Genomic DNA, 14,901 nt, shown 5'->3' with positions numbered 1-14,901 from the left:
ACAGGCGTACGGGTTGGCATCGTTTGGCTATTCGTGTGGCCGTGCCATTTAGTGTACTGGTTTTATTAAGATATGAGATTAGGTGTTTTGCGGCTCAGGACGGCGCGAGTGGAAATGTTTGTACGGAAGGACGGACGTAACGCAAGTATTGCGCATTTGCTGCTATATGGATCATCATAGGATTCAACGGGTAGATCTTATCAGGTTGGGCTTACAATTCACGGAGCATTGACGTTATGGTCAGCAAGGATCTCGGATACCCAGATAATTATATCGTTTCTCTTTTGATTTACAGAAAAAGAAAGGCCTCGTGCTTGCTGCTAGAATATATGAAAGCATCGGCTAACTAACTACCAGGCTACAATGGCTAAGAGACAATGAACACATTAGGACAAGATGTTTAACAGTCTTCTGTCGCCCATGAGCTCAAGTTTGCTTCAACACAAAAGCGTACCCCTCTCTTCATATTGGAATGACAGCCATTGATCCATGAAACTTTTGGTATTGAATTGTGCCAATTACCACAGGATGAAAAGGTAAATAGTGAAGTGACATAAAAAAGAAATAGTCGTATAGACACTCGGTATCAATATATAATGGCCAGCCAGTGCTCCATGCAGTACCATGCTCGACAGCGCAGTAGCCCTTTTCCCTGCAGTCGAACAATAAAAAGAAAAAACGCCGTGTAAATGCTCAAAAGCCCCGTCTCTGACACATGCATGTACCCAAATAAAAGTAGTATGTAGTCGTGGTATACCTTCCTGAAAGGACGCTCGCCAACAGCAAATATATATAATGAAAAATGCCCATTGGGTGTGATCAGTCCGCATCGTCATCAGTGGCACTGACGGGAGGCCGCACGGAATCGGGGATGCTACGGCCGTACCACCATTCGTCCTCTTCGTCAAGCCCATCCTCTCGGATCAAATCCAGCATGACCTGTTGATTGCGCTTGATGTCCTGCGGGCGCTCGACAATTCGCCGTTGAAGAACGAGAGCCTCGGCTGATGTGAGCCATATTTGTTGCAGTACAGGAAGGTCGTTGAGGAGAGCCTGAGCCTGTTGTGAGCTCAGAGAAGACATGGGAGCGCCAGCAGATAGGCTCGTGTTGAAGACAAGGCCAGCATCCCAGTCCATGTTCCCGTCTATGGAACCCGAGCTTCGAGCCTTGTTTAATACAGCACCAGATGGCCGGGCTTCACTGGTAGACTTCTTGCGTCCAAAAAGGCTTCGTTTAGGTTTTGATGTCGACATACCCGATTCGGTAAGAGGTGCGTCCTTGGTGAGAGCATTGAACCATGTGTCAACGGCCCCACGGCGACTGTTGTATCCTTTAATTTCCCAGAGTCTCTCTACTTGTCGGAGTCCACCAATGCATAAGATAGCGACATGCACGTCGTCCGACGGTTTCTCCCGGATATATCCACGGAGTGATCTTTCAACTCTACCCACGTACGTTGGTGGACGTAGTCTTCGGCAGAACGATGATATCACGAGCGGAAATACTTCGTGGACCCGTAATAAGGTTTGGTCGTCATACATGCTCATGATTTCGGCTTCGATAGGGTTGATGGTATAAGGTTCTCGTCTCAGGCCTTTACCGTCGTTCTGGGCCATGCGTTTTAGATAGAGGTTCCGATACGTCTCAAAAAAGTGGAATATTGTGAATAAAAGAGGGATCAGTCGTCGTCGCATGCGTTCGTTCTGTGGTGCAAAAGCGATTCGCTGGGATTCGGTCTGGCGAAGGAAAATATCTTTGGTGATCCATTCGCACATGAGGAAGGCAAGCTTCGCGGCGACATGTAATCGATGCCAAAGGCCACATAAATGTTGAAAGTTGATCTGGTTGGAATCGGTGATAGGATATAGGCGCGTGGCATAGGCGGGGATGTGGTGTTCAAGATGGTATCGAGCAATGGTGTTTTCGTTTAATGTGATGAGGGTATGCCATGACTTGGAAGCGAGTCGGAGGTTGAGTACATCGGTTAACGGTAAAGCAGAGATGACCTGAATCTGTAGTTCATTGGGAAGTCCAAGAAAGAGTTGATCGAAACTGGCACTAGTGTTACAAGTCAGCTGGGTAAACGAGTATGTGTCGGCATATGTGCAATTACCTTTTCCGTGTTGATTCGACAGAAACACGAGGTGCGCTGGTAGACGGGGAATTCGACTTGGAATGAAGTAGCGAAACTTTGGAGCGTAAACCGAAGAAACGAGATTTGTCACGCTTTTCGCCCGGCTTGATAGGTTCAGTATCAACGGTTTTGGATTCTCTTAATGGAAGGATGAACCTTGACGACAGTGGCGTGGAGGCGTCAAGACCGTTGTGAGTCGGGGGAGTTTGATGTTGATGTTGGTGTTGATGTTGTTGCTGATGCGCGTTGAGCTGGTTCAGCTTCTCAAAATAACGCTCTGAGGCGAACTCGGTTATATGTGGCGGGTCCATAGCCATGGTGCGCGGAAGATGGTTCGCCATGATGATAAGCGTCGAGAAAGAAATGAGCGATGTTGTATGCTACCAAGTGAGGTCGCGGCGCGAGACCTTCGAGATCAACAATAGGACGATGGTGCCTTGGTCGGGCAAGCCCAGATGGCCGTAGACGTCCGTCTCTATTGCGCACTGAATGAGAATAAACTGGACATGGCGAGCGGGAGAGCGATTTGATGAGTCGGAGGGTTCGGTTATACCGAGATCCAATGCCGAAGATTTGAGACGCAAAGAAATCGAGGTCAGAGGTACGATAAGACAAGGGAAAGCGTGCGTCTTGAATCTTGAGTCGGTCGATATCGTGACAGCGAAGTCGTGGTGTTTCGAGTTGGCTTGGATAGGAAAGGATAGTAAGACGGGGTAGGATGGGATGAGTTCAGGCAAAGTGACGGGAAAGTGGGAAGGATAATGAATGGTACAAAGGAAGAGCGAGCGACCGTAGTGATGACTACCTAGGAAGGAAGGGGACTTTCAGGTACAAGGGTACCAAGTATAGGCTGGACAAGTAGAGGAGGTACGAATCCGGGGGAAGAGGGAAAGGAAAGGCACGGAGGGGGCATGGGTGTAAGCGTTTCTTGAGTGGCGGGCAAAAGTGAAGAAGGGGCGTGTATTTAGAGCAACTCCACAGACGGGACGATAATGAATTTAATGAGAAGAGAAGAGATAGATAGATTAGTAGATAGATGCAGTACGATACCGCATTCTCTTGACTGCAGTTATAACCATTGATCACTGAGCTTTGGATATTGATTTAGGCACAGAATAAGTAATTGGGATAAAAGTATGTACGAAGCATCTCGCAGCGTACCCATGTATGATGATATTACACCAGTTGGTTGGCGAGAATCTCCCAGTTGTCTGGATACTTTCCGTTTCTGGAGATGGAGATTGCCTACCTGCCTTAGCACCTGGTATTTGCCTACCTACATACGGTGGGACGGTATGTACTATTAGTAAGTAGATTCCTTTAAAGAGTCCCAGTGTCCGTACTGACTGGGCTGATACATACTAAAGATGGAAGGCAAGAAGGAGAAGAAAAAAAAGAAATTTTAACACCGAGCCGACAAGGAGGCCCAGGCCACCATCATGGGGGACGGACCGACCGGTCGTGGGTGTGCAGTGGACAATCTACCTAGTCTGGTCTAGGCTATTACTGTATGTACCTACCTAGACTACGCTACAGCACATCACAGCAAAGCAACAGTTTTGCAGCATCTCAGACACCTCATGGCCGCCCAATGCAAACGCTTGGTTTGGACTTTGGGCCTACCAAGCGGCGCTTGACCGGCCAAACTGTGGAGAGTTTCTGGCAGCTGTGGGGGTAACGTTGGGGCCCCTTTTGCTCTGTCTCTGTGTCTGGAGAAACCGCGTGAGGTACATACCTAAATGGAACCCTCCCCCAGCGCTTTGGGCTTCCCGTCCTGGAGAGGAAATCTGGGCAGCCAGACTCCTCCCAGTCCCATCAGGGAAGGACCCAGAATGACGATGGAAGCCCTCCACTGCTTTACGCAAATCTCCCCACAGTCTGGACAGACAGCAGTTTCCATTAGCATCAGTATTGCTCTCGACCCTGAAATGCCCGTACTCTAAGTGACCAGCTGACGTTGCGTTGTCCACTCCAACGCTCCAGAAAACCGCCGGTGTGTTGTAGTGGTAGTGTACAGTTGCTGCACGGCAAGTCACCACACGCAACTGTGCTCACTCTCTGGTCTCTACCTAGGTAGGTAGTTACAGTGCCATCTGCGCTCGTCAAAGATCGTCAATGAAATTCCCGAGCCGGCCCAATTGGCCGACTAATTCTGCCCATCCGTTCCATTGCCATGCGGTGTCTACCGGTGGGCTTGCAGCTATATCTTGAGTTGCCTGTAATATCCTGTGGCGTGCGCCGCGATGCCATGCATGGCTATGCCATCAAAACTCTCCCGAAGTTGTTCCCCAAAGTTTCATCGACAACGTTGCAGCGCCTCTGCATTGGCTGTCATAACAATAAGTCACTAGATAGCATTCAACAAAGATCCCATCTTCCAGGAAACTTTTGTAGCCGGTCACTAACAAGACACAGTAAGCCCGGGCCTAGCCCTGGACGGTAAATGCCTCTCTTCCTAACTTTAACCGACTGGTCGGGGAGAAAGAAGGAGAATTATTCGGCCCTGAAGCCTCTTTTTCGTTCCCTCTTACGTCTCTGCGGATGATGGCTCTCTTTTCTCTTTGAAGGCTTGGGGGCTAGAGCGTTCTTGTTCGGTTGTCTTGGCTGACCCAGCTGAGGGACTTGGGCTCTTCTCTAAGAACCGGGTCCGCCGCTCGTTCATATCTCGGTCTGTCTGACCTGGATTGCATTTAGCCGGCCGGACGATATGGGTCTATACAAGATTAGGTGGCAGACTTTTTGTATAGACATGCTCATCAATTTTGCCATTATCGAGAACTGGTCAAACGGTAGATATGAGATGATAATGCCCGAGTCAGGGGCGAATTGCATACCTTACGCATGTTCTTTCCAAGTATCGGCCGAGTCTTTGACCCAGCGGAGGTCGTCAGAGGTTGTAAGCTCTTAGAACCTCAAAACAGTTGATTCGATTGCGCTATAGAAACGACGGCAATGATGACAAGGCTTTAGATTCAGAAGCCAATCCGAATATCAACAAGTGTCCAAAGATTTCGTGATGTTTTGGCCATCACTTGATGTATGTATATCTACGCCGTCTCTGTTTCACTGACGGATGACATCACATTAGACTATAATTGATAACAGACAGGCCAAAGAATGATCATTGTTGTTTCCCGTGGGAGTACGCATAGAATGGGGGGATGTCACATAGTGTCCCCCGATCCTGAGATATCAACTCATGTGACCTACCATAGATTTTCGTGCAGAACCTTCGTGATGGCCAAACCAGAAACCAATACTTGAGGACAAAGTGAGCAACTTGAACAACAATATGACACGGAGCTTTGGTCATGACTCCCCCAGGGTCGCGTGGATCCGATCTGTGTCTTGTCAAAGAAAGAAGCCGAGGACCCTCTCCCCGGCCGAGAGCTAGATCAAGTGCAAGGTATTGGGGAGTCAGTCCAAGTGGGCGAGACCTTTTGCCGTGCGAATCGCGTGGCTCGGGGGATAGGCTTGAGACGCAGATAACTCCATCCAACCTGATCTATGTCGCATGCAGTGCTGTTTATTGTCGTGGCTCACAACAAATTGGAACCCCAAGGTGTCACGGCGTATATGTGCTGTGTGCATAGAGGTTCGTACAGTAAATGCGATTCTGGTTCGTTTCTTTTTCGAATGTAGCGGGTTTTAGCCTATAGCTCTTGATGGCGATATAGTCTATAAGTGTGAGAGTTCCTGTTCTTCCCGTAAGAACTGGGATTTCTGTGCAAGTCTCGGATGTACTTCTGTTCATTGCTGGGTAGTCATTCCGAGACAGGCTGACTTTGAGTTGAGGATGGTTTCAGACCATGACGATTTAATGTTCTCGTTTATTGGTCGACGGTGTTATCGATATCTCTGATGCCTACATTTACACGACATCAAAAGGGTAGAGTTGAAAGTCGATAAGTTCGCGAGTAAGGGAGAGTCAAATTAACTGGAGTTGTCTGAATATGGTTGTGGATGCGAGGACCAGCTGAATGGACCCGAGACAGACACCACATTTCTTCCTTCTAGTCTTCCTAGTCAGCAGGGGAGGGGGGCGTGTTTCTATTAGACGCGGCCTTACTACGGTGATTCTGGGCAGAAGACCTGGCTCATCCGTGACAAGCTCAATGTTCAGTGTCTCGTCGACGCCGATCAAGAGAATTCACTTAACTCTGGTTGGCTGCTGGATTTAAGAAAACAAGACATGCCTGAGAGTTCCGTACGGTAAGTCGAGTAATAACATTGCAGCACAGTACAGCACAGCGATGAGCAGAGCAGTAACAGTTAACGTTAGTAATAGTCGGGCTGTCGTGTTTCACTGATGGTGTACTCAAAGTACAGTAGTATGAACAGCACTTATTGCATGTAGTTAGAGGCTGCGGCACTTCTTGGAAGAGATAGAAAGGCCGATTGGAGTGTTTCGTTTTGGGAACTCTGCCGCCTTGGCAGTGGAATCTGTAACGTTTCTTTGCTTTTGTTTGAAGATTCTAAGAATCTTCTATTTCAATGGCGCCTCGGTTTAACATCTGAAGCATATCAAATGCGTGTAGAATAATGAGATAGATTCGGGTAGGCAGGAGTCTTCTGTGTAACGACACTTTGACGCGATCGCGCATCGTTATTATCCGTCAGAACGGCATTTGCAAGAGAGATCAGCAGCACATGTCAAACTCAAGTTGGCTCGAGCTTCAAAGGCCGAACGTTATAAATGGGTGTTGGTGACATGGCCAGTTTCAGTGATTGCATCAGCTCACTCACTTGTAATCGGCCGATAAAGATGACAAGCGTAGCATAAATGCTACAGCTCGATTAAATTTGAATCCAAGCTCTGTATGTATGCCCACAGCAATATACCTGTACTGCCTAGGTAGTAGTTGTATGTAGCACTGCCTCAGTTTCAACAGCAGTCAAGAAATGTCTATTAATCCTAGGATGATGATTGGATGTTGAACTCTTTTCTCAAGATCAATATCCTTATTCGTGTACTCTAACTGTAAATCTCCCTATACTTACGTCGTTGGTATTAGTGTTGTCACCAAGAAAGATACTACCTACTATCTGAGCACTTCCCCAGGTTGATTCCGTTCCATCCCGCGTTCAGTCCACTTCTTTCCCCTCTGCTTCTCCTCTTTCCTTCCCATGCAAGATGTAATTAACGGTCAAAACGAATATCATGTCATCCGATGATCGACTTAACGTTCTTTCCTCTCTCAAATGTCCTGAAACTGGCAACTCCCCCGCCACCATCTACAGTCGCCGCCGCATTCTTTCCTTACTTGGCTGACTCGTTGGTCTTGTCACATTCAGGGCTTTCTCATCCAAGTCAATCTTTAGAGACAGTTCTTGCCTACAAACTTCCTACCTTGGTACCTAGACTTGGTACTAGGTCCCGTCCCCCGCCGGTTGAATGCGGAATGCGCCCGTTTTTTCCATCTCGCGCAGTAATAACCTTACCTGGACCTAGACTCCTTAACTAACTAAAACTAATACTCTGATATTCACCAAAATAACTGTCTCGGCCCGAGAAGGAGCGGGACCCTAAAAACGCAAAATCGCAAGAGCCCGAGAAGAAGAAGAAGAAGAAGAAGAAGAAGGGGAAGAAGCATCAGACTATTCGTTTCAAACAGCACAACACACACACACACAGAGGAGAGGGGAAAAAGAGGGAGGAAAGGAGAAAGAGCAAGGGAGACGAAGTCAAAACAAAGCTTTCGGGCTAATATCAAAAGTGCCCAGCCTTTGGTCATCGCGTCTCCGCCATCTCTGACCCCCATCCCCATACTCATCTCCATACCCATTCATACTGTTACCTCACGGTCCATACCCTACCAACCATTTCTTCAGCACTTTACCGCTTACATACGGAGCCATCACTGCAATTCCCACTTACGATTATTCTGGAGCTTGTTATTTTCTGCTCTGCCGTGTGACCCCCAGAAAAAGCACCATCCCAGACACCAGATAACGACGAGTCGCCCTAAATCATGACAACGGCCCCGTCTTCGGGCTCTTCTCGGCCTGCAACTCTATCTGCATCAGAATCAACAGCACCAGCAAAAGACTTATCGTCATCGGCCGGGGAAGTCCCTATCGTTCCTACTGTGGAGATTCAGCACTTGGCCCGCTTCGAGTTCAGTGATGCTGGCACAAAGGTTCTTATGGTGGAATGGTATCCCGATGCCGTTCAAGGCCCCGCTGCAACTGCCGATCCTTCCACCAACTCCTCCGGTGAACACTCCGCTCCCGCTACCGACCAGGTCTCCGCAGCGGAGCCGGCTTCGGTCTCTGATCCGGGTGTCAAGATAGGCACTACTGACAACACCTCATGGCAAGTGTCATGGCCTGGGAAGTCTACTAATCTTCCTGCAGCCGATCTCGAGACTGAGTCGGAGGCACGAACTGCCCCTGACTCATCGACTCGTCAGCGTCGTCGCCGTGTCTTCTTTTTACTCCCAGCCAATGCCACTGTTCCCTCTACCATTACCATCACTCCACCCGGCGCGCCCAGCTTGAGCCTCAAGCCACTGCCGGCTATCTTCCCTCCCGGGCTCGCCGCCGATCCAGGGAATCGAGGAGTTTTGCATACATTGTGGGCCAGGCAACGGCTAGCAGCAATAGACCGCGAAGTAGAAGACGAGTTACGCAGCAATGCTGAGGGTGTGGGCGTCGAGATGGCGCTCGAGGAAAGGAAATGGATCCTTGATACGTTCATCAACCCTCCCCAGTTGCCTGCTGATTCGCTATCTCGGCCGGCAGCCACGCGTTCCCCAACGGGCCGTTTGGGAGATAAGCTCAAGGGCCTTAAGCTGGCTACATCACCTGCCGATTTAACACCCAGCACAACAGGTACACTCACATGTCCCCTTGTTTGTGTTTATCACGGCAGTTAAACTAACATCATATCCTAAAGCCAACACCTTTATGAGCCCCATAAGCCAGTCTCATCCATTTCAACCCAGGGGGCGTGACATCGCAGTATCTTCTCATGAGGCCATGGCCAGTAGTGCATCTGCAGGTCCTATCTCACTTAATGCTGCACTTCATGACGACGTCACTACAGTTGCTTCGGCACCTGCTAGGCCTATGAGACGAGATGACGACGACGATCTGTTTGCTCTACCCATGAGCCCTCGTAGCCCGGACATGAAGAAGAGTCCTTTCAGCGCCTTGTGATGCCGGGCATATGTCTCGTTACATCTAGATCCAATGGAAATTTGGAAATTTCGGGCGGGTTTGCAAGCACAAGATATCGTCGATACCCGTGTTATAGAAGTGAGCGTTAATTGTCAGTACCAGTAGGGTGTTTGCCGGTATATATGATGCATGCATCATTTGATTTCACGACCATAAAACTCCAGCGAATGATATAAATCGTACACTGTTGCACTCTGCCCATGTTTCTCAATGCAAGTAAAGTCGTAGTTCTAACTTGTTTCTTATCTCCATCCTCCAACACGACCCTCATCCCATCTCTGTTTCCTCTCCTGTCTTAGGTAATATTGGACCTTGGCCTCTCGGTACCTGCGCACCCAATCTGTGACTTCTCTTTCTGTTGCTGCTACACCCTCTCCCTCTCCGTCGAGAAAGCTTTCCTCCATAGCCTCGCACACCAACGCCTGCTCTTGCACGCCTTGTCCTAATTGTTGGTATAGCGCCGAAGGCGAGAACGGCGCCAGCGCGTGGTCCATATTGGATTGCTTCTGCCTCCATTGTCGTTCAAGTGTGTGTGTTGCAAGAAGTTGTGCCTGTGTTGATGCGCGCTGATGTGATAATCGTGCTTCCATGTCTATAAGTTGGTTCGCGAACTCGATATTCTCGTTGAGCGCGGCGGACAGAGCCTGATGTGAGGCTTGAAGAGATGGGTGGATAGACTCGGGAGAGTGTGTTAGAGCGCTGAGAAGATCTGGGTTCGCGAGAAGCTCTGCCAAGTCTTGTTTTCTATTCAATGCAGTCAGCCAGTGCAACGGCATCATTGATTATATCGGCATAACGTACGACTTGTCCTGCAGAATCTGGGGAAGCCATTGGTCGCCTGGGTCGGGTATAGATGTCGGCGCGGGATTCACATTGTTAGATGGAATGCGACCTTCAGACGGTGGAGGAACGCCGGCTGAGGCTGGAGTCGCAATGCGACTCGCCTCATGGCTACCAGGTTTGGGAGGTAAAACGGGAGGGGTTGCGCCCTGTAGCTCTGACGCGAAGCTTGCCATTACTGTTATCGCGTGTCCTCGGTCTGTGTGGCAGGTATCCTTAATAAATGGCAGGTAGCGAGAGAGAGAGTATCTGATGACGTTTATGCTTCGGTGAGGTCGATGGGAGGTCAAGGATGCAAGTCAAAGGTGGGGGAGCTATTGGGTGGCTTTACATGGTCCGGAACGTGGGGTCCGGTTAGGGAAGCTCATTACTTTTGATTGATACCAGCAACACAAATCATCAATACTATTAGTTGTTGAATCACAGCAGTCTTAACACCAGACATAGGTATCCAATATGTGAGTAGTTTTCTCATTAGTTCAATGCCATCCGGCTCATATTCTATGGAAACCCCTCGCCCCGAATATTTTACAAGCCATGTCCCTCTCCGCCCACAAAAGACATATTGAGTATACAACGCCAACGAATAAAACAATCGGTTATCAGCCAGTCGACAGACAATCAACTGCGAAAGAGGAGAAGCAACAGCTCTCTTTATGGCTTGACGGACCACAAGTCTCGGGACCAACCCAACTCTCGCACCTTCTTGCTGCTGGTACCCGTCGTTCTTCTCTCGCCAGTAGTGCTGATAGCTAGTGCCTTACTGCACGCCGCAAATAACTCTACCAGTTCCTTCATTCTTCTGGCTTCTACGAATGCTGTGGAGAGATCCGAGTCGCGCTCTGCAACAACAGAGGCGAGCTCCATACATTCCAAGAGGTTGTCCCGAGATAAGCCAGTACCTGCGAAGTGCAGCGTGCCGATATATGCCAGAACTGTCTCAGAAAGATACGCCTGGCGAAGATCTCGTAGTTCTTGATCACCTTCTGCTGCTTTGTTAGATCTGAGCGATGCCTTTGTAAAATGAGTTGACTTACCCTCAATGCCCACTAAGAGCCAGCCCTTGAGCAAGGGCTGCATGTTCTCCCTAGTGTTCTTGACCTCCTCTCCTATAGCAGGCCAGAAACCAGCATTCTTCTTTTGTTCCCTGCATTTCGTCAATATCAAGTTCACATTTATCTCAAGGTATCGACTTACTCATTTGTGAGCTCGGCCAATGATGCAACTGTCTCGAGGCTATCCAAGGCTCGTACTAGATTCTCCAGTTCGCGGAACTTGCGAGCGTCTGAGAGCGCTTGCTGGGGTGTCACGTCACGAATATCTCTCCGCTCAAGCTGCTTAGTCCAGAACTCGGGGATGTCTTCGTACATATCCATCTCTTCACTGCTATCTTCTGTGGCTGCCTGCAAAACATCCGTAAAGGACACCCGCTTCATCAGTTGGCGGGCAGCGTTGAGGTGCATGTTTCCTACCACACTGTTAGTGATCATATCGTTGTATAAAATAGAAAAGACTTACGCAAGAAGAACTTGTATATTCTAGTTCCCATTGAGAAAACACTTGGCCATGTTTCTTGCACTAGCAAAAGCCATTCTAGTGATCGTATGAGGTTTTCGTGTGCTGTGTCGATAAACTTCTCGTCGTCGCCAAAGAAATCCGCTTTCACAGGTCGACCTCGTCTTGCTGTGGGTGGACCTGGTGCGATGATACTGAAGGATCCCTTGGCTGGACATCCATGCTGAGGTGGGCCGAGGTCATCATACATCAGCCAGGCTTGAGTTTTGACAAACTGAAGTACGTCAATGCCCGCCTTCTTGATAAGTTTGAGCTGCAACAGGCGTTGTTGATTGTCACTTTCAGGGATGAGGTTATAGCTCAGCACCTCGTATGATCGAGGGGGCTCCAGAATTGAGCAGTAAAGGGGTATCAACTCCTGAAGCTGAGCAAGGCGCAAGTAGTTGGCATAACCAGCAAGGAGGTTCTGCTGAGCACGTCTCACTCCAGGCTGGGAGGACGCAGGGGCGAGTGAATCATCGTTAGAGTGCAGCTTGTCTAGTAGGTTGATGAGGAGGTAAATATGGGCAACAATTCTTAGTCCGTAGTGTTGAGTAAACTGGAAAAACTTCTCCTTGTTCAGCTCGATGTTTTCAGGCTTCCATCTGAAAAGATTTGATTCGCTTTGGTTTGCACTTGAAGATATGATCACGCCTTGCTCATAAAGATGCCGGCCAATCTCTTTGGCGACCAGCGATGCTTGTAAAGCCTTGTTGGGCTCATTGGCTTCAGCCCGGATCTGGGGGTTGGACTCCAAGGCTCGGATAAGACGCTTATCGACTGTCTCTGGCTCACCATGGAACTGAACAGCGTCGAAGGAGGGAAAGGACTGTGTCAGGTTCGAGGCCACGTCAGGTGGGCATTGTCCAAGGATGTAGTTGTCTAGTTGGGTGCGCAGGAGAGCGTTGTAATTGGCAAAGAGGAAATCGTCCCAGGTTAGTGCGATCTTCTCGACGGTGGAAATGTCTCCTGAAAGGACACCGTAAACTGCACGTTCGTAGTCATCACAGCCACCAGATCGAGAAAGACTGAAACACATTCGCCTCCATAGGGCGAGCGATGCTGGGTTTGTGTTGGAAAATGTCTGAGTGTCGTCGGCCGAGACGAGCACAGCAGATGTGGAAATGGCTCGCCACATCTCCGTCCTCTCTTGACACCATTCACGGATAGTCTCTAGATTAGACCCTCGTCGGAGATGCTCGAAGCAGCCAAGCCAGATAGCACGCTCGAAATACTCGTCTTGAGGTTCAAGCTTGCGTCCTTGGCGGGTCGCAGCATCGGGATCCAATTGCGTCACCAGAGGTGAGCCATCAGAGTTGTGAAACGAGGTCGCAATGTCTGGTGATTGACGGTCCAGAAGATGTGGCCAAGCTGTGACACTCTTTCGAAGCTTGATTTGTGAGCGAGTGTGAAGCCAACCATGAGCGATGATATCTCCCCGGTCGGCATTCTGCTGAAGCTCACGCGCAAGTTCGTCGATATCCGGGCCAGAAGCAGCATTGTTCTGAAGCCATTGTATAACTGCCTGTCGTTCGCGCGCTGAAGAATCGCTAATGAGAAAATTTCCAAGTAGGTCTTCTGGATCCTGGAGGCCATGTTTGGTGCCGAGAGTCTTTCCATCAACTTCAGGGCGCGGATATCTTAGCGGAAGAAGCCGTCGTAGTAGATCCCATGTCTGTGCTTCCTTCTCCAGACGTTTGATAAGATCTGCTGATGCAGGATTGTTATTAACAGGATCGATTTCATCCGCATCCATATCAACGTCGTCTTGTCCATCGCGCACCATGCGCGGTCGCACTTGAGCTAGGCGTCTGAGAGAATTCTCATAGTACTTTCGTGGGAGGTCGAGAATTCGTTCTCGTCGCTCTTCAGTGGAAAGTGGAAGAGAGAGGCAGTCGTCAAGCGCGTTGGCGAACTCTTCAACCTCAGGGCCGGCCTCGTACGACAAGAAGTTTTCGGTTTCTATAGGCGCCATATTGAGAGGGTTATGTTATTTTGTCGCGGGGTATCAAATCGAAGATGAGTGCTCGTAGACGCAAGGAGGACGAAGGGCTTAGGCAGGCGGCAGTCGACCCTGCTCGGCAGGTTTGGCCGTCAAATATATTGATTGTTCAGAGTCGCGTGCATACCCAATTCGGGTGCAAGTATGGAAATAGCGCGTATATTGCAGTTGCCGAGATTGAAGATATAACGTTCTCGCGATGGTTGTGGTGGAAGCTCGCGCAACTTGATGCTCCAAGGCAAAGAATTGTTAGATTGTTTTGGTCGTTCCTTTCACTGGCGCGGTTGCTCAGAGCTTGCTTTTCGGCGGTACGTACCTCTCTCAGGTGGGCTAGCAGCTCAGCTGTAGCCAACTTTCGTTGTGCGCTAAAACAGCCGCGATTGGGCGCGCGTGTGTTTTACAGTGCACACCATTGTATTCGCACGCGACACTGTTATGCCTCAAGTACGTCTCCACTCAGCAGCAAATTTGATTTCTTTTTCTCTTCTTCTCTATCATAATGTCATCGGCATTCCTATTAGAGTCTCGGAGTAAGCATTCAATGCTTATTCAGGTCCATGAGGCCTCTTGCGTGCTCAAGGATCGCCTAGAAGAATTCTGCGCTTTTCATTTCAGTTGCCAGCGTTACCCAAACCGGCGGACACACCACAAGACGAGCGCTACATATCACTTCCCTTCCTCCCGGAGTTGCTTCATTTTGAGCTTCAGCAAATTGGGCTTTGGACAGCTCACAGTAGATGCTTGTTCACCGTAGCGTTCGTAAAAGCTCTCGCAGCATTCGTAGAGCTGCTTGATTACTGTTTGACATTTGGCCTCGTTGTATCCGTTGCTGGTGAGACAGTCTGGTACATGTGAGGTTAGCTACCTAAGTTTTCGTGCTCTTCTGAATGGGGGGGCATACTCTGAATAGCGCACTACAACAGTAGCAAATTAGTTCGACTTGTCATGCGATCTCTGATGGTTTTGCAACTTACTGCGCGAGGATGGCAGGCCGGCTTAGCCTCGACGTCGTCCTTCGGAGCCTTGTTTCAAACTCATCAGCGATTCCTGGCCGAAATGTAAAATCAGAGTCGAGAGATGCTCACCATTGCTATGTTTGTATGGTGTCGAAGATTATTGGTAACATGCAATAACTGGATACTAGCAGTCGAATATAATTACCGTGCGAAGATATCCAATGGCGGCTCT

The 14,901-nt window shown here is 49.2% G+C and overlaps 5 protein-coding genes across 5 annotated transcripts, besides 1 other annotated feature; 1 reads left to right on the top strand and 4 right to left on the bottom strand.

Moving 5' to 3' along the window:
- Window positions 1–819: 819 nt before the first annotated feature.
- Window positions 820–2,476, bottom strand: FPSE_03363 (uncharacterized protein; the record flags this gene model as incomplete). The annotated part of the gene is made up of 2 exons (XM_009256482.1): window positions 820–2,059; window positions 2,115–2,476. The coding sequence occupies 2 exons, from the start codon at window positions 2,474–2,476 to the stop codon at window positions 820–822; spliced, it is 1,602 nt and encodes a 533-aa protein (XP_009254757.1).
- Window positions 2,477–7,688: 5,212 nt separating this feature from the next.
- Window positions 7,689–7,726: a microsatellite.
- Window positions 7,727–8,107: 381 nt separating this feature from the next.
- Window positions 8,108–9,296, top strand: FPSE_03362 (uncharacterized protein; the record flags this gene model as incomplete). Its single annotated transcript, XM_009256481.1, has 2 exons — window positions 8,108–8,969; window positions 9,034–9,296. 2 exons carry the CDS (start codon window positions 8,108–8,110, stop codon window positions 9,294–9,296), a joined length of 1,125 nt encoding a protein of 374 aa, XP_009254756.1.
- A 263-nt stretch (window positions 9,297–9,559) lies between these two features.
- FPSE_03361 (uncharacterized protein) lies at window positions 9,560–10,333 on the bottom strand (the record flags this gene model as incomplete). Its single annotated transcript, XM_009256480.1, has 2 exons — window positions 9,560–10,061; window positions 10,119–10,333. The coding sequence occupies 2 exons, from the start codon at window positions 10,331–10,333 to the stop codon at window positions 9,560–9,562; spliced, it is 717 nt and encodes a 238-aa protein (XP_009254755.1).
- Window positions 10,334–10,811: 478 nt separating this feature from the next.
- FPSE_03360 (uncharacterized protein) lies at window positions 10,812–13,686 on the bottom strand (the record flags this gene model as incomplete). The annotated part of the gene is made up of 4 exons (XM_009256479.1): window positions 10,812–11,143; window positions 11,195–11,304; window positions 11,355–11,625; window positions 11,676–13,686. The coding sequence occupies 4 exons, from the start codon at window positions 13,684–13,686 to the stop codon at window positions 10,812–10,814; spliced, it is 2,724 nt and encodes a 907-aa protein (XP_009254754.1).
- A 693-nt stretch (window positions 13,687–14,379) lies between these two features.
- FPSE_03359 (uncharacterized protein) lies at window positions 14,380–14,801 on the bottom strand (the record flags this gene model as incomplete). Its single annotated transcript, XM_009256478.1, has 4 exons — window positions 14,380–14,555; window positions 14,615–14,627; window positions 14,688–14,735; window positions 14,799–14,801. The coding sequence occupies 4 exons, from the start codon at window positions 14,799–14,801 to the stop codon at window positions 14,380–14,382; spliced, it is 240 nt and encodes a 79-aa protein (XP_009254753.1).
- Window positions 14,802–14,901: the final 100 nt, after the last annotated feature.

Source organism: Fusarium pseudograminearum, chromosome 1 (genome assembly GCF_000303195.2).
Source record: "Fusarium pseudograminearum CS3096 chromosome 1, whole genome shotgun sequence".
Classification (NCBI taxonomy): Eukaryota; Fungi; Ascomycota; class Sordariomycetes; order Hypocreales; family Nectriaceae; genus Fusarium; species Fusarium pseudograminearum.
The sequence above is the reverse complement of the archived record's forward strand: the minus strand, read 5'-3'. Positions and strand labels throughout refer to the sequence as shown.